At 43.3% G+C, this 22,238-nt stretch overlaps 1 protein-coding gene across 3 annotated transcripts in view; it reads left to right on the plus strand.

The window, feature by feature from the left end:
- Positions 1 to 22,238, plus strand: part of LOC119175031 (MFS-type transporter SLC18B1) — a 46,929-nt gene that overhangs the window by 16,995 nt on the left and 7,696 nt on the right. For 2 of the 3 annotated variants that reach the window (XM_075894831.1, XM_037426205.2), the window contains exons 2-9: positions 4,186 to 4,592; positions 12,730 to 12,825; positions 12,900 to 12,973; positions 15,884 to 16,031; positions 17,822 to 17,890; positions 18,891 to 18,990; positions 19,348 to 19,511; positions 20,504 to 20,602. In XM_075894831.1, the coding sequence (XP_075750946.1) occupies positions 4,251 to 4,592; positions 12,730 to 12,825; positions 12,900 to 12,973; positions 15,884 to 16,031; positions 17,822 to 17,890; positions 18,891 to 18,990; positions 19,348 to 19,511; positions 20,504 to 20,602 (1,092 nt within the window). In that variant the 5' untranslated portion in view covers positions 4,186 to 4,250. The remainder of the gene's footprint in view (positions 1 to 4,185; positions 4,593 to 12,729; positions 12,826 to 12,899; positions 12,974 to 15,883; positions 16,032 to 17,821; positions 17,891 to 18,890; positions 18,991 to 19,347; positions 19,512 to 20,503; positions 20,603 to 22,238) is intronic. The other variant, XM_037426206.2, reaches the window with a different exon arrangement.

Raw genomic sequence — 22,238 nt, forward strand, 5'->3', positions numbered from 1 at the left:
AAGAACCACTTGCTCATTCTGTTTACGTATACCTGTACCACGAAAAACAAAATTGGTCTACCTACACATCCCTCAAAGCTTGTGGTAGCTCAGTTGGCAGAACATCGGACACGTTATTCTAAGGTCGCAAGTTTGGTCCCTGCCCTCGGCAAGTTATATTTTCGTCCCTTTGTCTTTCTTCACAATTACATTTAATAGAAATATTATCCCCTATACTTTCCTTAGCATAATTGTCTGTTCATCATAGCTATCTGCCTGACTGCCCCCACTGCAGTGCAAAGGCGATGATCTGCCAATCAATCCGGTCTTGTGTTTTCTGCTTCCACGTTATACCTACGAACTTTCTAATCCTATCGGCCAACCTAACTTTTTGTATACCCCTCGTGCGTTTGCCTTTTTTCGGAATCCAGTCAGTTACGCTTAATGACAAGCGGTTATTTTTCATTCACGCTAAGTGCCCGGCTTACGTCCATTTTTTCTTCTTGATTTCAAATACGATGTCCTTAACGCCCGTTTGTTCCCTGACCCACTCTGCTCTGTTCTTAAGGTTTCTCGACCGACGACACACTACACGAGGCTAAAGTCCATATCATGTGTCTGCCGCTTTCATCATTTCTCAGCCTGTTGCCTGCATTTTTGTTACATTCCATTCTCATAAATACCATGTGCCTCAGTTTAACTCAGGTGTTGGTTCTATTCTGTGCTTCGTTGTAACCATTGCCACAAATTTCACTAAAGTTTTCTTTATGTGGCTGTTCCCGTTGCTTTACATCTGTTTCTTGTTAGTTCTGCGCAAAGCCTCGAGGAAGGAAGGTGACACATGTAGCGCCCGTCCTTGTGTCACATTCCTCGCGCTGCCTTTGCGCTGTCTTTTTTTTTCTTTTTTCAAGTTTAAAGTAGACTTTTAACTCTAACATCACTTCGGTTAATTTGGTGCACGAAGTTTTTTAGAAGTCTACTCACAACTCGTTCATGCGAGAGAAGAAGAAATTAAGTTACGTCAGTTCGCACTGAGGTGCCAAGCACAATGGAAGATGAGGCTGGATGGACTTCCTTGTTTCTATTTATTTTTTTTCAGTCTTTTTTGCTCAGGTTTTTATATGTCTTTTTATGAACTTTTATTGTTTATTTGTCTTTATAGGTATCTCTTTCTCGCTCCTTATATTTTTCTTTCTCTGTACTTTTTTCAGTATTTTCATCTCTATCTATCCCTTCATGTATTGGTTTCTCTTTCTTTATATCTCGTTGTCTCTTTCTCTCTCTCTTTGCTTCTTTCTCTGAGTTTGCTTCTGTTCATTCCTTTTTCTTTTTGTCTTGCTCTCAGTTCTTCCTACCTCCTTCTCACGTCTGTTGCTTTCTATCTCTTTGTCTCTCTTTCTGTATCTATTTGTCCTTCTATCTTTCTAAGCAGTTATTTCGTAAATTCCTGTACTTTTCTTTGTATTACGTTCTTTCACACTTTTTGTTTATTTTCTCTTTCATTTTTTGTATATCACTGTAATTTTCTCTCTCTTTCATGTGCTCCACGCGCTCCGCTTCAGCAAGCAGAATTTTCGGTTAATCATCCCACCTGCTGTACTCGACAGCAGGGCGTGCCCCTGCTGCGTGCCCCTGCTGTTGTGGTTACCGTGTGGCGCATGCCGAAATCGGGAGTCTTTCCCAATGAAGTACAAATTACCTGTAGCTAGCAGCTTCACGTTTAATACACCCTGCTGCAGTTACCAGCTCCTTATCAACCGAATCGTGATAACGTTCATTTGTTCACAGTAAGGGTAACTGCAAAGTTTTAGCAGGTCGCTCATCTGAGCAGGAATTCTCTACTAATCGGAGACAACTTCAGGAAATGTCTACAGTAGATTATGTGGCCACCTTGGATCCTCCACGGTGGTCTAGGGGTTGTAGTTCTCGAGTACTGACCCGCAGGTCACAGGATCAAATGGTCGCCGCGGCGACGGCCTTTTTGATGGCGGCGGTAATGTCCTTGTGCTTAGACTTGGGTGCACGTTAAACAACCCCAGAGGGTCAAAGTTTTCAGAGCTCTCAACCACGGCGCCTCTCATAATCATACCATTGCTTTCGGACTTCAAAACCCTTCCATGGCCACCTTTCACTCAGTGTTGCAATATAACCAGTGTTGTACTGCACACAGCAACTGACAACTGAGAAGGACACGCCTGGCTCAACGCAGCGCTAGCACTAGCTTTGCCACCTGTAGCGAAGAAAAGCACAAAACAAATTAACCAAGACCAGCAGTGCGGCACAACGTGCTCATCCCTCTGACGCGTGCGTGCACGCAGCTGCAATCAGCTCGCATAAACTGAGACAACAGTTTGCAGAAATTTTAAGAGCCGTCGCTGGTTCATAATCACTCCCACATTTGCCCGGAAAAGGCTCCTAGAGGCGGCTGACATAAATATGACGCCAGCCACCGAATGCAGCGCAAGTGTTTCCTCGCGTTGAACGAGTTCACCATTGTCGAACACCTTCCAAGCGGGAGTTAGTACAAGCTGCACATCGTGTCTAAGTAAACAGGTGAGTTGCAAAAGAATAATTTCGTTGATAAAGTGTAGAGATTTAGAGATTCATGTTCCTACAAGACATGGCGGCAGATGGGGATGGTTGATCTTCCATCATCGGAAACGTAATAGCGCGGATAGCAACCCCAAGGGACTAGAAAAGAAGGAACGCAGTTAGCGCTTGTCAGCGTCCCTTCTTTTCTCGTCCCTTTTGCGTCTGTCCGTGCTATTAAGTTTCTGAACCTACACAAATTACGGCTGTTCATCGCATCAGGACCAAGGCAGTTAAGGGCGTAGCTGGCATTTGTGGCGCGTGCTCGGTCGGTCTCCGAGCTGAATTCTGCGCGGTAGGAACATTTCGAAGATGATCGTTGCCCTTTCATATGCTGTCACGATGTTGACATGTGGGGTTTAACGTCCCGAAACCACCGTATAATTATTAGAGACGCCGTAGTGGAGGGCTCCGGAAATGTCGACCACGTAGGCTTCTTCAAAATGCACCCAAATCTCAGCACACGGGCCTACAGCATTTACGGCTCCATCCACTGTTACGAGGGATTGCAATGTTTTATTTCTGGTGTTGAGTAGGGGCCGAAGCCGAAGTTAGCTCAATGACTTCGCTATATTGTTTTACTTACACTCTACCTGAACGTGCTAGATGCGGATTATGTTGACTAAGTGGTGACTAATGTTACTAACTGATCACTTGTGTTGGCAAAATGATGGTAACTGTTATTTACTGATGACTAATTTTTGCTATTAACTCTATTTACGGCAAAGTCAATAAATCTAAAAGCAAAAATAGAAAGAAAAGCCTTACAGGCTCCCTTGTACGTTCATCTAAGACTATTCGAAAGCATACGCCATCTTTTTCTTCCTCCCAGTCAACGTATGAGGAAGGAAGCGGGGAACACGAGTCGTGCCAAGCGCTACCTTCATTTTGTTCGCTCGAGGACACGCGCTATCTGGTTTTTGTGCGCCGCCCGAAGGAGGGCATTACAACGGCACTATGCGGCACTACCTCGCGTTACGTCACACCAAAATTTGTGACGTCATGATAACACCACACAGTTTTGCGATTGGTGAAGTCGTGATTACGTCAAGTGTCCATCACTTCTTGCATCACTCATACCGACTTCGCAGGACGGTCGCCGGTAAAGTGGCCGTTTGATGAGGCACCCAAAGTTTTCTCCTTAATAATGAACTTTTCTAACCACTTATTATTTGTCTTTATTTACATACCGACGCGCCTTCGTGATGCAGGTGTAAATGTATACGATTAGTGTTTTTACTTCGCAAAGATATTGTTTGCAATTAAATACAACCAAGAAAAATCATTTCTGACAGCACATTGCCTAAATCTTTAGCAGCACGCGTTCGTCAAGGCAAGCGTCAAAACAAAACGAAGCCGTTGCTCGCAGAAGGGATTGACCGGGAAAGCCGAGCTTTTATCTCTCGGAATGCGTGCCCTCGCTCCCTTTCCCCCTTCCAAGCAAATCGCGACAGCTTACACAGCGCAAGTGACGTGTGGTGAGTTCTAGATAATTTCCCGCTTATCGCCAAACTCTTTCTGGCTACGGACAAAAGTTTGATGAAGCCCCTCATTACTCTTTCTCGCGTTTTGTCGATTTCGCAACCTCCCTCTATGCCCTCACCCTCTTTCACGCAGACTGCGTAACTCACGCCGACTACAGATCAGCAGATCCCGGTGTGGTTGTGACGCGCTGACCGGAGATGGCGGCGTCGCTAACGGCGAAGAACGGCTTTTCCGGCAGCTTCGGCGGAAGTGGAGCCAGCAACGCCTCGGCCAAGGGAACGGCGTTCGTCAACAGGGCGTTCGAATCTTGCGAGCGCTCCGCTAACGACGGCACCGATGTCGCCAGGACGGTGTACCCCAGCTACGGCTCGGCGTTATGGAAGGACGACTCCGACAACGCCAAATCGAAGGGCCAAGCGGAGGCACCGACCGGTTGCTGGGAAAAGCTCAGGCGCGACGCCTGGCTACTGCCTCTGGTGCACAGCGAGTTCTGGATTTCAGCTGCCTTCTCTCTCATTCAGCCCTTCTATCCGATTCTGGTGAGTGCCACTCAATGGGCATGTGGCAAAAGTATTCATCGTCTCCTTTATGCGGGCAGGCCATGCTTTCAAGAACGCCGATCTATATGAGGCATCATTTCATTTATTTATTTATCTAACGTCATATGGCCTTCTAATAGCGCCTACACCAGATATCATTTAAAGCCTGACACTTCGTAAGATGGCATTGATATAAGTACTGCAGATTGAGCAACTTGGTGCAATATAATGTCGTATTGCAATAGAGCAGTTCAGTTTCATCATGAAGGAAAGATACGATAGTGAAAAAGAAAACTGTCATTTCCAACCAGTAAACTACGTCATGCCGCTTCGCGTTTCTCAATAGTTTCACTAGCATAGCCATTCCACCCCCAGGGCTCACGGTGACATGCCGCTCCACCTGTGATGGGACGTTTCTGTTCTAGTTACGTCACATCGAGCTGCTGAGGTCCAAATATACTCTGCCCTTTATATTTCAAAACAGGAAGGCAGCATGGCGTAAATTACTCGTCCAGAGTGACACAAGCAAACCACAGACACTGGCGAAGCAGCTATATTTACACAACTTTGCCGATCGTCGTGCTTATAACAGCTTCCGATAGCATCGCATCCCTTAGAGAAAACAACACATTTATTTTGATACTGCTTACAGCTTAGTCTGTAAACTCCATCTTTCCGGACATCCCGTATCGAAAAAAATATATACGTGGTCCAATACAGGAGACAAGCAATACTGGGCCGCAGGTCCGCTCGATATTGAACCCTTTGCCAATAGAGTGCCAATGTCACCAGATAAGCCCATTATGTGCACGCATGGCAACAATAGCCTGACGCTGAGCTATGCTCTCACCTATAGAGGCGAAAAAAGTGCCTTTTATTCTCCTCAACCTCTCCTCCTCAGCGATCAGAAGGCGTGAGGCAATATCCATAGACAGGTGATCAATGCGAGTCAAGATGTTGAAATTAGTTTGACGAAAAACTATCCAAATACAAAAAACGCACTTCAGGTGCTAGCAGCGTTTATATATATATATATATATATATATATATATATATATATATATATATATATATATATATATATATATATATATATATATATATATATATATATATATATATATATATACATATATATATATATATATATATATATATATATATATATATATATATATATATATATATATATATATATGTGTGTGTGTGTGTGTGTGTGTGTGTGTGTGTGTGTGTGTGTGTGTGTGTGTGTGTGTGTGTGTGTGTGTGTGTGTGTGTGTGTGTGTGTGTGTGTGATCTAACAAACAATATTGACAATACTGCCAAGGAAAGTATACGGAAAGTTATTAGACCGAATTGTACGGTAAATGTGAAGAAAGAAAAGTGGGTGAGAAGATAACTTGCCGTGGGCCGAACCTGCGAACTTCGAATAACGCGTTAGATGCTCTACCACTGAGCTACCACAGCGTCTATACCCTCAGCCACTTTACTGGGTATATATGTGAATTTAAACGTGAGAGTGTGTGTTAGCGCCCTCAGTAGCCAAGGCGGCAAGCGTGGCACACTCTTTATGAGCCTGTGTGGCGTCACGCAGCACGTGAACTTATTACGAGCTGGCAGCTGACCAGTAGTCCCTCGTATACAACTTAAGGCACCAAGTCTGCCAGTAAGAGACCCTCGTTAATGAATAAGGGAAAGAAGCGTACACTTAAGAGCTCGTTTTTCCGTGTTTTGACGCAATAATAATGAGATCTAGCAGAAAATAATGCCAAGTAAAGTATAGGGGAAGTTATTAGACCGAATTCTAATGTAAATATGAAGAAATAAAAGTGGGTGAAAAGATAACTTGCCATGGACGAGAAACAGTTCCTGCCCATGGACTTGGCAGTCTGTTCGTGGACTGTCTATTCGATATAGTATTAAACAGGAACTTTACCCGTATCTCTTCACTGTTTGAGGTGCCGTCAGGCATAACTGCAACCGCTGAAGTGACTGTGACGCTTCAGAGAGGCTCACAGAAGGGGTGATCTCGTTTGAAGACAAACTACACAAATAAAGATCTATTAACACATCGGGACCAGGCCCTCGCAAATAAGTGGCTTAGCCACGATTCCGAATTGTTGAAGGATGGGGACTAAATCAGGGGACTTAGGTTGCGGACTAATCTAAACCCAACCAGAGCTCTAACAAATAAACACTGCACAGACCCCGCTTCGAGGCTATAGATGCCGCCGTTGTGGTGAAAAGCCAGAGGCGGCATTCCACGTTTGCCAGGAATGCGAGTCTGTCCACCTTTCTCGCAGAGAACGTCACAACTATGTCTCCAGACAGGTCGCCAGGTTGATCAGGAAAATAAATCCGGCTCTTACGGTTCGTGAGGAGCCGAGATTTACCACAAGGGAGGGCGTCAGACTCAAACCTGACTTGGTTGTTGAGTCTGGCGACCAGGTGATGGTGATGGGCCTGGCGATCGTCTGGGATGCAAATCAAAGGGTGCTGAAGCACAAGGCGAGCGAGAAAGGTGCGAAATATCGGGTTCTAAAAAATCTGTTCGATCCACAGAAGACTTTTTAATCCTGCGGCATGGTCTTCGGAGCGAGGAGCATAGTCTGTCGGGAAACTGTAGAGCTAGACTCAGCCCTTGGGTTTAGTCAGCACGATTTACCTCCTTAAGTTCATCAGTTCTAAGGGGGAGATTGATTTGCATTAATAGGTTTCGCAACAGAGTATAAAAATTTTGAGCCCATTTCAGTTTTTGTTTTCGTTGTTTCGCTTTACGTTTTTGTGTTGATTGTTGAATTCAATTATTGACTTTTTTGTTGTGTTTTTGTTAGTTTTTCGCGTCCCTTCGTGTTGTTCATTTTTTTATCCGGTGGCCACAGCAATAAAGACAAGTATTTCAATACAATTACACAATAGCTTTCCATGGATAGTTCACTCACATGACGTCCTTGGGAAGACCAGTGGGGACTGCAAGGGCTAACGTTGGCTGGGAGTAATTCCATTAAGGAGGTTACGCCAAGTGAGTCTAACGAAGCAACCCTTTCTGGTCAGAAGGTGCTCAAAATTCGTTCTTCTGATACTAGTTTCTTTAGGAAGCATCCACTTCAAGGCAAATTTTATTGGAGATCAAGTCAACAGTACTCGTCTCTGTAAGTTACATTTCATCAGAAACAACTATCTTTCTATTTATGATTAACGTGCGCGGGTTTCCTCCTCAATTGAAAAGGGTGCGCACGTGTCGCTCCTCTAGTCCGGCCGTAGAGGTGGGTAGACCTACTACTACGATGACTACTACATACTTCGCGGACGCACGACCTATGGCATATGGAGCTTCGCCTTCAAAAGGAACACCTGTATACTACACCTTGAGGTACTGCGGTTCTGATGTCACGCGTTTTTTAGTCAGAACTTCGAACGTAATTTTCAAAGTACTGTTTTCGATGTGATTAGTACAACTTTATTAACTAATAACGAAATGACAACGGGACCTCATATGCTATTCCTTACACACACTGTACAGATAGCAATGGACTACTGTGCAAACCCAACTCACCCAAAAATCAGTGCTTCTCTAAAGTTGAACCTTAGGCGAGTTCCTAAAATGTCAGGTGCTGTTACATGAATAGATATTGAAGAACGTGCGGATGCCGCAGCGTTTAGCGAAATCCGAAGCTTCTGTTCATATCAAAGCTGTTTCTGAGATGAGCGCGCTAGTTTACTCAATGCAGCTTTGTTTGCTCTAACATGTACTGAGTCACGGCGTGTTGCAAACGAGACATGTCGCACTGCTTATGTAGTCATTCTTCTATCGCGCTGATCGAAAATTATCAAGGCCCGCTTTTTCGGTGCCTCCAATCATCGAGATAAGAGCCTTGCTGCTGCCGTCGAACTTCGCATACGTTACAAGCCTTGTTTCGCGTATTTGCACGAAATCATATAGCAGTCTCCACAATTCGCCCACGATGAAAAGCATAGTGTTGGTTTGTTTGTGTCTGTTGGTCTCTCTGTTTGTTTGTTCGTAATTGTTTCGCGATTTCCTTGTGTGTGCTCTTTCGCAAATACGAAGCTTTTTTTTTTTTTTTTGAAGTTTTTGTTGGTTCTGAAGGCGTATTTAGAATAGCTTGAATCTGAAGAAACCCGTCTTCTAGTTGCTCTTTTTTTAATATATGTTTACACTAACAAGACATTATCTAAAGACTGATGAATTTGAAATACCTGCCCTGCCCACCAGTGTACTAGCAACATGTAAACTGCATTCAAGCTGCGTAAGATCCCACCTTTATACAAAGAGATAACCACAGTTGTCTTGGCCAACCCTGCATTTGTAATTTTCTTCGCAGTGATTCATCGATGTTGATGTTTTCTGCGTTTTTTTTTATTAACCTTGTACTACAGCGAGGTAGTCGCATATATACAGTGTTCATGGATTTAAACGCAACATCATATTTTTTAGTATAGCGATTGGCATGCTCAATTTGTCAAGATAATCACGTCATGTCATGACGAATCTGGTCTTTAAAGGTAATGTTGGTTCTTATATATGCGTTTAACTTGAAATTACACCAATGCGACTCAATATGAAAGCAGTGAGAGCGAAAGTATGTGCAATACTTACTTATAAGTGACACTGTTTCAATCAGTGAGCACGATGTACGCTTTCTACCAACAGGCCATGAAAGTCGGCTACTTGAGCTGCGAGATCTTTTACCGTTTCTCGAAGGAAATCTGTTTTGGAAACTGGAGCGGTACGGGCAGCGTTGATGGCTGTCGGAGCAACGTCCATCATGGCGTCAGCCATTTCTGTGAGCTCCGGCAGGGTCTTATGTTGAGCTGAGACAAGAGTCATTCCCACGTTAGTTGGAAGATGGTACAGAAACAGCTCCCGTGATATAGCTGCGTCAAGAAGCCCAGCTGGTCCCCAACGAGAGGCTGCAGGTGGCGTATGAATCGGGCGGTACTTCTGTTCCCAAGCTATTGCGCAGAATCAATGAGGTGGAGAAGAAGAGTCTGTAAATATCATATACGGAACTTCATCAGAAGGTCGCGTGAGGATGTCGCGAATCTGAACCAATGCCTGTTGCCGGAACGCTTCAAGGAGTAGCTCGTACTTGCGCACATCTGACGTCACGCGATGAATACAAAACTTATTCTCGGTTCGAATGAATGATAACGATCGATAAGGCAAGCCATAGTTGCGGTGGAATTGTGGTGGTAGTAGCTCCTACAACACTAAGAGGGTAACTGGCCAGTTGCCGTGATAGCAGTGCCAGAGAGGGAGCTGCTTGGGAGGAAGTAGCAGTTCTAATGATGGCATGCAAGCATCAACAAACTACTTTGCGTCTTCCTAAATCATGCTTCACAGTGCTACACACGTAATGTCACAGATATGAGACGTAGCTACTAGAAATGCTCGATCATAAATTAAACGCGGATATGTCTAAAAAATAGTTCAAAAATTTTATATTCTTGAAAGTGGTAACCGGACACCCTCTTCCCCATCTTACCCCGCTTTCCGACAGAAGCGTACGCAAAATTTTTTTCCCGGGGGGGGGGGGGGGGAGGGGGCGGATAAAGAATAGCCACTTTTCGCTCTGTATGCAATGGTAAAAAACATCGGGGGGGGGGGGCGCCACGGTGGTCTAGTGGCTAAGGTACTCGGCTGCTGACCCGCAGGTCGCGGGATCAAATCCCGGCTGTGGCGGCTGCATTTCCGATGGAGGCGGAAATGTTGTAGGCCCGTGTACTCGGATTTGGGTGCACGTTAAAGAACCCCAGATGGTCAAAATTTCCGGAGCCCTCCACTACGGCGTTTCTCATAATCAAATAGTGGTTTTGGGACGTTAAACCCCACAAATCAATCAATCAATCAACATCAGGGGGGGGGGGGGGGGCATGGGCCCGTTGTGCAACCCCCTGGTTAGGCCACCACTGTGCGCGCTGTGAAAATGTCGACGTGGCAAAACTTTCTGTGGTAGGTGTATACGAAGAAAGGTGAAATGTGTGACGGCGAGTCTAAGACTACGTTTACATGGCCTTTTGTTATCAGTGCTCTCGTGTACAACGTTACTCTCCCTCCATTCCGCAGACACTCTTCAGCAAGCTTGCTACCGGCTCGCCATCCGCGTTCTTTCGTGAGGGTCATGGTGTAGGTCCTTATGTTGTAAACTAAATGTCTAAACGTTATCTTAAGAGCAGTAATGCACACAGTCCGAGACATGCTCTTGCCATCTGGCGTCTCGTGACAGGTTCATTGTGCAGGGCCACAGCAAGAGCATCCGGTATTCATAAACTGCAAACACGCTACTAAAAATGTTTTAACGTAAATCACCACTACGTGTATATAGGTCACTGCAGTGTACGCGATTTATTTTCGGGATGGTATGCCTTACGCTACGCTGGGAATGTAAGGAGGGCTTCCGTGCTGCGTACTGCTTATAGGTGGTGGCGGTAACGCGTTACTTTTATCGGTAACTTAGTAACATACTCCTTACAATTTTGGAGCTGTAACAGGCAACGTACTTACATTGCCATTTTTCGGTAAAGTGTGGTGTCACGTTACTAGTTACTTTTTCATCTTATGAGTACAATTTTCCTAGAGATTGACCCGACGAATTTTTTCGACGCAGCGTCGGACAGCCGTAAGCCTGTAAGGCATGGACCAAAAATCACTGCCATATCCACAAAATGAATGATGTTATACAGCTAGAGGAGCTTGCTCGGAGGTGCACCATGTGTTTCTTGGCGAGATATGAAGGCTTCCTAACGAGCCAACGCATAATGTGTACGTCGTATAGAACGTCGTAGCGACTCGTTCGCTAGATTTCGTGCCGACGACAGTGAAGCTCTGGCCGACTGGCTTGCCCTACGCCATCTCCTGACGCTGACAAAAGCTCTCGCTGAGTGGTGCCCCGTCCTCGGACTTCTGCGACCATGTCCATCTTTCCTATCTTCTCCTTTCTTCCATATGTGACCATCCCTGCCCCTCTCTCTCTTCCTGCTCCTTTCTCTATCTCTGTACCTTTAATTCCTAGCTCCCTATTCATTTTTTTTAATTCCTCTTTACCCCCCATTTTCTGCGCAGAATTGTGGAGGTGCCCTCCATTGAGAGAGAGGCAGTAACGGAACTCCGCTTATTTCTTCCTTTTCCCCTTTCAAAAGTCACCTATAAACAGAGGCGAGCGCGCGGACCATCGAAAATTAACAACCATCGAAACTTAGGTGGCGGTGCACCATCTAGTGAGCATTGTTGGAATTGCCCAAGAAGGCGCTTTGAGTGGCGACCGGGAAAGCACTCCACTGCAGTGGCCTAGTGGCTAAGATACTCGGCTGCTGACCCGCAGGTCGCGGTATCGAATCCCGGCTGCGGCGGCTGCATTTTCTATGGAGGCGAAAATGCCGTAGGCCTGTGTGCTCAGATTTGGGCGCACGTTAAAGAACCGCAGGTAGTCAAAATTTCCCGAGTCCTCCACTACGGCGTCTCTCATAATCATATGTTGGTTTTGGGACGTTAAACCCTACACATCAATAAAATCAATCCAATCAGTTCTACGAATACCCATTTGTTGTGCCTTTGGATTACACAGCAGCTGGATTCAGGCGGCTGGAAGATTTTCAAGTTTCGAAATTGTCCAAGCGGCCGATGCAGCGGTGAATCAAATTTCGTTGGTGCATGCAATAAATGCCAAAATGGTAATAACTGTCAATGGAAGGGACTTTCGCGGGCACCGTAGCTTACAGGAAGCAAGAGTCAATAAAATTTGTGAATTATTAAATGCGCTCAGAGTAAAGTGGCTCTCCCCTCTTATCGCGTTTGCAGTGAGAAATGTAACTATACTTCAAGGACATTTTAATGCTTCCTTCTTGTAAACAAATCGCCTAGGTATATGATTCAGGTGTGTTTAGTGCAAAAAAGAAAATATAATTACAGCTGAAAAATCGCTAACAAGTTTCGCTGTACGCGCACCAACACATATGGTGTCATGCACAATGTAAGGTGGTTATTGCTATCGGAGTCGTTGCTTGGATATTTCCAGACATAGGCATGCTATGATTGAACTAAGGCCCTTTCGAATAGAGAGCGCATTTATCAGTAACATTTCCTTAACCCCACTGAATAACATTTCATTCCTCGCAGGCTTCTTCCAGGGGAATCGAAGCGTGGAAGTATGGATTTGTATTCTCTCTTTTCAAAGTATTTATGCTAATAGGATCCATCACCGCAGAAAAAATGGTAAGTTATTAAGAAACAACTCAAACAAGAAAGTTTAATGTAACCCAATACGCGTGTTCGACGTTGTTTTTCAGATTAATAGAATAACACCCACAGCCTGCTACCTGTTCGGGCAAGGAGGATTCTTCATTTTCACGATACTATTCGGGTAAATCTGACTTCTTCGAACCTGGTCTCTGCTCGCTTTTATGAGTAATCCGAAAGTATTACTGCCCAGACCACTACCTTGTAACTTCATATCCCTACACCTGGGATGGCCGACGCTTGCATACACCTTACTGCCTCTGAGTCATAGGTTGACAACAGTATAGCAAAACCTCTCTACCATCTGAAATCTATACATGTGAGATTGTGTAAGTTTACAATATATTCGAAACTTGCTGTTTGTAGTGTCCTCGGCCAGCTTGCTTCATTATTAATACTTTTTGCTTATATATAAAGAGACTATAACTTCGCTTTTTTTTATTTTTCAATATTTAAGGAAGCGCACTTATCAAAGTGGGTTTCTTATCGGGCATCGCATGCAAGAGATAACAAATAATATCACGAAGCATATTTCACCATAAGCTTCTGAAGCGTAGCGTTGCACACTTTTGTCCCTACAACGCCCTCAATAAAGGATGTCAACAACACTGCAATAATCAATGATTTTCACAAAACATCGCATTACTTACGTGAAGCAGGACGGGCACGGGCCACGTTTGGCATACGAAATTTACCGACGAAAATGAAAAACAAAGTGTTTGAACGCAAACCCCACTTTAGCACGCACAAAGAAACGATTTGTTCATAATTATGTATATTCAAGCAGTTTCATAAACAAGCAATACACGAGCCCCCTCCTCACCCCCCCGTTTCTCAACCAGCCACTAACACCACAGATATACGCAAATATTGCAAATAAGTTCTGTCGAAAACCGCAAGGTGGCGGAAGGGTTGATAAAGGGAAAGAATACGACCGCTCATTTGTAGCCCGAAGCCACGAGGAAATCCGTACGGATTCCTCAGAAAAAGCAGCCTCTTAGTTGCCGAAATAAAAAATTGTGGCCCCGCCAAGCTGGTCTAGTGGCTAATGTACTCGGCTGCTGACCCGCAGGTCGCGGGATCAAATCCCGGCTGTGGCGGCTGCATTTCCGATGGAGGCAGAAATGTTGTGGGCCCGTGCACTCAGATTTGGGTGCATGTTAAAGAACCCCATGTAGTCGAAATTTCCGGAGCCCTCAACTACGGCGCCTCTCATAATCATATGGTGGTCTCGGGACGTCGAACCCCACAAAATCAAATCAAATAAAAGCGAAAAATTTGTTCTGGTCCAGGGTTACAACCCGGGGCCAACGCCTTTCCGGGTCGGTCGCTCTGCCAACTGAGCCAATGAAAAAGCTAGTAATTGATAGCGCGAGGATTAATTTATCAACAACTTGAAGCACATTGACACAAGTATTGCAAATGAGTTATGTGAAAACCCACAGAACTCATTCGAACTTATTTTTTGTACGCAAAATCAGCTTCAGTAGAGATTGTGCATAGACGTTTTTGTAGACCCTATAGGCGCTGTGGGATTCGTTATACGCTGAGAATAGAGACTGGGGTACTACTGGGAAAAGTTCTATAGGTGGAGGAATTGAAACAGTGATAAGCAAAGGTGGAGAAAAGAGGGCAAATGGTAATAAATACAGTCGTGTAAACAATGAAAATGTGAGTACCGGGATCAGCATTCTGTCCAACAAAGGACTCTCGTGCCAAAAAATTTTAAAAAAAGCCTCAAGAGTTTCCGGTGGATCTGCAGTTTAGGTTCGCATTACAGTTTCGAAGCTTTCACAAGCCAGTGAATTCATGTAACGTGTTACTTACACAAGACGGGTAGCACACTTTAACGACGAATGCGTCATTCTATAACTTTGATAGGCCTCATGTAGCAACTGTATCTCTTAGTGACCATTAAAACATGGGAAATAACAAAACACGACAACGGCAAATTTTTTGCAACCTTGCGAATGTGCAATGGGAGGTGAAGAATAATTTTCGGCAACCAATTAATGCATCACACTATATTTACTCTTATTAAAACTCGCTTAATGAAGTTCATTATATAGATTAATTTTCTTTATCAATGAGACAGTTAGCAAGCTAGTAGCACCCAGAACCACAGACTAGGTTGTTCATGAACGTTCACAAGAACAATATAAGCTTTAGGATTAAAATACTCGTCAATGAATAAAGCAACAAGCCAGCAGGTATGTTCGTTGCGAACAAAACTTGGTGTCCACGATTCTTTTTGTTCTTTATCAAGCAGTGCAACTTATCAAGACCCAAATTCTCCGACGCCTGTACAATACATTGAAAAATCATAGGTATTTATACTGCGTAGTCAGAAATATCTGCTCATAGCTTTGAACACGCTGTTATTGCATACCCTTGTTCGAGAAATCTAGCGTTGCATGCCGATATGCTGATCAGCTTACATACGAGTCTCTCACAATGAAGCTGTTCATATTCATATATTGGTTTTATGACGTTAAATACCAAAAATTATTTTGTCCTTTCTGTTTCCTTAGTTTTTTGAACTTTGCAATTCTAGTAGAACATTTCGTTGGTCTAATTGTTGCACGTTGAACGGAAGGAATAAAGTGCAACGCGGATGAACAAAAGAAATCGACGAACACACAGGCGTTCGTTCATGTCACTTGTGTTCGTCTCGGTTGCACCTCATTCCTTCCTTTAAATTTGCTCTTCTATACAGAGTGTAAATAGCGATCTTTAGCAACGTTACCTTATTACTGTGATTTTGAAATAAATAACAAAAGTTTTACATAGGTTACAGCAAAAGCTTGATATCAAAAAAAAAAAATCCTTATATTCTCTCACCCCGTGTGGCTGCGGTCTAATTTTACGCCAAAAAAAAAAAAACAACGTGACATACAAGAAGTGAAGTGTCTCTCTTTGGACTTCCTTCTTTTTTACAAGCAGCGTTGGTGTTGTCCACAAAAGCACAACAACACCATATGCGATATGTGTGGCTGTCTCAAGTGCTTTACGTGTTATTTTACGACCCGCGCAGTTGCCTCTACTGGGCCCCCGGAGGCGATATCCTGCTTGGCCTGTCCATAGTGTGCGTCATTCTCGGAGGAATCACCAACACATTCTACCTTGTCAGCATGTTCGCCGTCTTTACGACGCGCTTCCCAAAATATAGAGGAGGTATCATAGTAAGTGCTCGTACACCTTCGCCACTTTCTGTTACCAAAGCACTTAGAAATTACACTGGGAAGTATGGCATATAATATAACAATGCAATAAAATATAAGTTGTGTACACGTCAGGTGAAGCGTTAGAGATGGGGCCTCCCTGCTATCTCTTGAGGCTTACGTACGCAAGCCCACAAATAGAAAAATGAACGCCACTTTGTAAATTAGAAACTAGCTGCGTTCGGCGAAAGCCTGTGGCCATTCGACTGACAATGTCATGTCTTTTATTTTACACTCTCTCAGAAATCACGTGATTGCTTGGAGAGTGCAAGGGGTACAGACCACAGCTGTGACGGTGCAACTGTTTCTGTGTGCCGTTGTGCCATGACCTTACTGCTGAGAGAGTATGAAGGGAAAGGCCACAGCTGGCGTCGTTCCGGGGCACGGACGGACGGATTGGGGCGAGCATGACCCATTAAAAGCTTTCGATTAAAAAAAAGCGATTGCGAATCAAGGGATATAGACCAAGGTCTCGTTTTTAAACTTTTAGACACACCATGGTCAAGCCAAGAGACACGAAAGCATGGTAGGGATGGGGGGTCATTACTTGTAATCTGTAATAAGCGCAGTATGCTTGCAAAGTCTCACGGGGTGGTGCCTTCAGTCCACGATTATGACAAACATAGAAAGCAATAATGTGACCGAAGCTCACGGCAAGTTGCTTTGACACCTACTTTAACACCTTAATCCGTTACCCTCATGTCATAGCTACAATACTGCAGTTAGAAACTTCTAACAATGTCTCTTACGTCTTCCTTGGCTTCGCCGGATGTAAGCTTCACCAGGCTGCGTCTAAAAACAAAAAAAATAGATATATGTAAGCTCGTCTGGAGCTCTGTCACCGGCATTACACTATTAATGAGCGTCAAGGTTCATAAGTACACCCGCTTCCAATTTATGCCATGTATAGGCATTAGCTGGGGTCATTTTTCTTTGCTACGTAAACAAACGTCGTCGGTGACAAAGCACAACCACTTTCACATTCTTCACTGCTATTCACAGAATCACTCCCCATAATGTCCACATTGTCATTTATTTGAGGCCATACACGAGTTTGATTAAAAGTTACGATGGAGGAAGAAATTCCGACCGCTCCTCGATATTCACTAGCTTTTTTTTTTTTTTATGGAGCAAACTGCGTGTTTCGATAATGCTTTCTTGCAACCGTCTGCAAGTTTTCTTGATTATATATGATTAATTGTATAGCACTGAAACTTTTATATGATATTGGTCCTTTTTCATTAAGCACAACAATACCCCTTGTTCATTCTTCACTCATCACGTTATGACTGTTCTAACCCATTTCATGATACAAAGGCGCTCTTTGTTACCACAAGCTGAAATGAGCCGTTAGCAGAGACTCGCTCGGATATTTTTTTGTCATAGAATATCGGTCCTAGCACACTACTTTGGAGGTATAATTTTTCGGAAGGTTTCATTTTTTTATGTACGGGGTATGGAATTTTACAGTTTAACGAACAAACAATTCACTCGTAGATATTCAAGTGACCTCCATCTTTTTCTCTTTGGGAAGGTCACTTACATACTTTTACAAAAATACGGTCTCGTTATTCGCAAAAAACTTGTTGTTGGGCTAGTTGGTACAACATTTCTGAGCGCTGTGTGTGTTTGATGCCTGGGTGTGTGCGTGTATGAGTGAACGTGTCGTGTGTTCGCGCTCGAATTTAGAATTTTTAGAAACGGTTATTCTTAAATCATGTAAACACGTTGCGGCATTCTCGTGCTTCCAGGCATTCCTAGAATTCCTCTGGGGATCTGGCAACATGGTGGGATCGGCTATTGGTGGCGCTCTGATTGACGTGAGTGCACGATTCTTCAATGTTTCTACGTCACAGTAAAAAAAAACACAACATTCTAAACACGGGATGGATGATTTTATATGTAATATAAATGTAACAGGGGATAAATAATTTTATATACGCTTGTGCTGTGTCATCTAGCCCTTGTGAACAAGAATTTGTGCCGGTGCATAAAAAAACAGACATCCATAATTGGTGAGCACGAAATGTAAAACTTCACAGCAGTCAAGTAAGGTTAACCGCGTTCAAAACAAACTCGTTTTCTTATACATCCAGGCCCTATTGAAATATCGTTAGGTTTTGATAGGACCTGTATGTATAAAAAAAACGAGTACGAATAAAACTTAAAACGACAATTATAGCGAACAAACAGCAATAAAGCACTTGTATTTGTGCTTTGTATCCTGAAGTTGTGTGGAATTTGTCACCCATACTCATCAATGCCTGTGAATTGTGGCTTGTGGCAAGTTATGCGAACTCTTTAGCATTTGCGTTTACATGAGTTTCCAAGTGATTTGGTAAAAAAAAAAAAACTGGTGGGTGCTCCGCCGTGGCGGTCTAGTGGCTAAGGTTTGGGTGCAAGGTAAAGAAACCCAGGTGGTCGAAATTTCCGAAGCCCTCTACTAAGGCGTCTCTCATAATTATATGGTGGTTTTGTGACGTTAAACCTCGCATATTAATAAAAAAAACTGGTAGGTCATTTTAGCGGACTTGTACTGGACCTTTAAACTTGAAAAATAAAATAATTTGTGGTTTTTTGTCCCACTGCACCTTGCCTTTTATTTCGTTTGTTGACGTGGATTGGTATATAATTTCGCTTGTAAAAGTTACGACTTGGAATTATGTATCCTTTGTGGTATCAGGAGCGCGCAAGTGCTTTCAGTGTTTTCATTTCGATGTCATTCGTGGCTGTTGTACGCACAACATGCTTGAATGTAATGTCTGTTCCCTGTGAATGGTTATCTCAATTATATATAACAATACTCTCTCATCATTTCAGGCATGGGCTTACCCGCTACCATTTTTCGTATTGGGAGCAATTACGATGCTGTCATTTCCAGTAATCGTGAAGTTTAGCTCCAAGCTCAATCAGTACTCAGGTAAGCCCGGTGAAGGAAAACTTACAAGGCCACTTACAACAACGAATTATATAATCATTCCGCAATTTTCGATTGATTATTCGCAATGTGTCGATACCCAAATATTGTCGCGGAAGATACAATAAAACAATATATATAAGATCACCTGCTTAATTAAAAAACACAAAACGCCTTGCTTAAACAAGTGATTTTATCTTCTTTTCTGTAACGTATATATGTATGTCTCAGTAGTAATAAATCAGTTGAAAGTCTGCGCTCGTCCTCGTCTCTTGTGTTCGTTGTCTGAAATTTTCGCGCTGAAAAGTTCAAGAACTTTTTTTTCTGAGATAGTGCAGCGTTGCGATGTTTGTTTCCCAGACGAAGAAGATACCGGTGATGCATCTACAGAGAAAGGCGGCCAGAGCAAGAGTTACTATTGGCTTCTAATTGATCCCGTATTTCTTGTCGACATGGTGACACTCATGATGAGCTGGATCATCCTAGGATTCAACGAGCCCACACTGGAACCCAGCCTGGAAAACGTCAGTATTCAGGAGTCGAGTAGTCAACGGTTTCTCTAGCATAGAGTATAGGGTGTCGGGCTGTTTCTACTATAATGATTCTTCCAACCTAATGCATACAGCGTGGACTGTTCTGTTGCGTCAACGTGCGTCAACGTTTATGCTGCAGTACTGAGAATATGTGCAGTCTAGTTCTGTGATTTTTGAAAGTTTTACAACTTTTGTGCCGGGAGGAGACGTAGCCGGCGCCACGTTCGAACCTCCGCTATAACATATACTCTAAAAAAGGCTGCGTCAGATTTATTGAAATGGCAACACACAAAGAAAAAGTAAGTCCGAAAGAAATATTTATTATATATTCACAGGCACAGCTAAGATATATCTGTCCCATAAATTGATCACCGGTTTCGTAGACTCACACTAGTGATGACAATAAGTTTTTGCACAACAAATTCCACACGAATTCAACGGCGGCGTCATTTTGTTTGTAACGACTAGTGTGCACAAATGCTTACAGTGACCGCGTCATGTAGTTACAAATCTAGTGGTTAAAGGAAATTGGGGCTGTGATGTAAGTATTCGAGCCTAAATTACACAGTACGTTGAAACTTTTGCAAGCAACATTTCCATGCTATGACAAGCTGTTTCAGTGTGTGCTATATTTGTTTTTTTTTAGCTTCTAATTGCTCATTCTCCGTAACGTGCTTTTTTTCTTGTTTTCCTGCAGAAGTTATAAAAATGGACAAGCCGAGTTAATAAAAACTTCAACCTTTCCACATGAAGGCAACTATTACAGAACAGAACAAGCTTGGGCACAGTACACTGATACAATATTAATTTCGAACGGGGGAAGCGGAAGTAAGCGCGTCACTGATTGCTGTGTTTAATTCCGAGAGAACCGTCTGCTAATCTGACCACCTTATCAATCCTACGCCGTGTAATGGTGTTCTCATTGACACACATGCAAGAACTATAATATCAGACACTTGTTTTTTTTTTGTTTTTTTTTTCAGTTCAACCTGAGTGGTACTATTTTGGGCAGCGTGTACACGGTTCAGTTCGCCAGTTATTCCGTGGGAGGCTTCATTGCCGGTGCCTTCTCTCATTATGAGGTACGTAAATTACATAGTGAAGCACATAAGATTTTAGTAAGGTTCAGAACACGTCAGTTCTCTGTACCATGCACTGTCCACCAATCATGTTTATGACGTTTCATGCCACGTGTTAAGTGACCTTACGCTGGAATAGGTGTTCGTGGTTGGTTGTGTGGGTATGTGTGTGTGCGTGTGCGTTATGAAGTTGGTGTAAAACATGTACCAGAGGGTAAATATTTCCGGAGCCTTCTACTGCGGCACGCCTTACAATCATATCGTGGTTTCGGCACGAGAAAACCCCACATTACATTATTTGTGACTGTGTGTAATTCGACGTAGCTTGTTTTCATACAATAAAGCGCACCATAGCCGAACTTCCAGTCACCGTCATGTTGCCACGTGGCCGTGTTACCTGAACAGGAATGTCATGTATTTATATTTATACAAGTACCCTACGGCCCGAAAAGGGCATTACATATGCGGGATACCAGTGTGGGTATTTAAACGCGTGTGTACATATGCAGGTAAAGAGCAACACAGAAACCACTAAATAAATTAGATGACATATTATTAAACAATTTCTATCACCATTATTCTCGTTAATCATTCAATACAGCTACATAAGTGATCATGTTGCGTTATACAATTTTGATGCGGAAGATGTTTTTTTTTTTCACAAGACACGTGGGTATTTTTCGGCTATGGAGGGTTTCCTTCCATAAACACTGTTAGAGCAACTTGTAATGGAGATGATTCTGTAAGTTACACGATAGATACAGGCAAAGAGTTCCATTTTAGTCGATAATACAACGGCGAATTTCGATGAAAGTTGGTCTTCGCAAATATCGGCTTCATTTTATGATCATTGTCTCGCCGAATTAATACATTGGGAGCAGACAGGAGGTTATTAACTTGAACAAATGGGGAGTAACTATGATAAAGACGTATGTATTACCGTGTATGAAGTTATGAAAACTGTATAGGCAAGTTAAATGAAGTCTGAAGGTTTTGACTGGCATTCCATAGGCATACCTATTTTTCCGGAGTCAGTGGTTGGCCTTGGTCACTGTGTGGCCAGCAAAACCCATGCCGTGTCACTTCGTGGCTCTCGCTATTCTGCCGGCCTTCCGAATGCCACAACCAAAGTCGACGTCATACGTGACGGTTTTGCTTATGACCACGACTGAAGTTTTCGCTATTGCGCTCTTTGAAATATCTAAACACGCACTTGAACGTCACTTCAACGTACGCATATGCAGTGAGTTACTTTGTTCGCTGGTTCTTGCGTCGCTTGTAGAATCTTTCCTCACGCGCATCTTTGTTTTCATTGCTTCTCAGCATTATCTTGTGCGTATATAAGATGGTCAGCCACGCACAATGAACAGTTAGTTGTGAGCGCTGTTTGTGGCATGTGTTTCTTGAGTGAAAGAGTGTGTGAATATGTGAGTGTTCCGAAAGATCACCTATTTGCAGTAGATTAAATTTTGACGTGCTTCACAGGCTGGCTTGGCATTCCCACTATTACAGTGTATATATTTGCAGTTTTATAAGAAGTGTTATTTTTCTAGAGTGTTTTCTTTTCCTCTTAGCGAGAGCGAAGACTTTTGGAGCTTTTAACGCGATAGCGTTAAAGAGATCGTTTCGCAGAGATTCT

The sequence above is a fragment of the Rhipicephalus microplus genome, chromosome 5 (genome assembly GCF_043290135.1).
Source record: "Rhipicephalus microplus isolate Deutch F79 chromosome 5, USDA_Rmic, whole genome shotgun sequence".
NCBI lineage: Eukaryota > Metazoa > Arthropoda > Arachnida > Ixodida > Ixodidae > Rhipicephalus > Rhipicephalus microplus.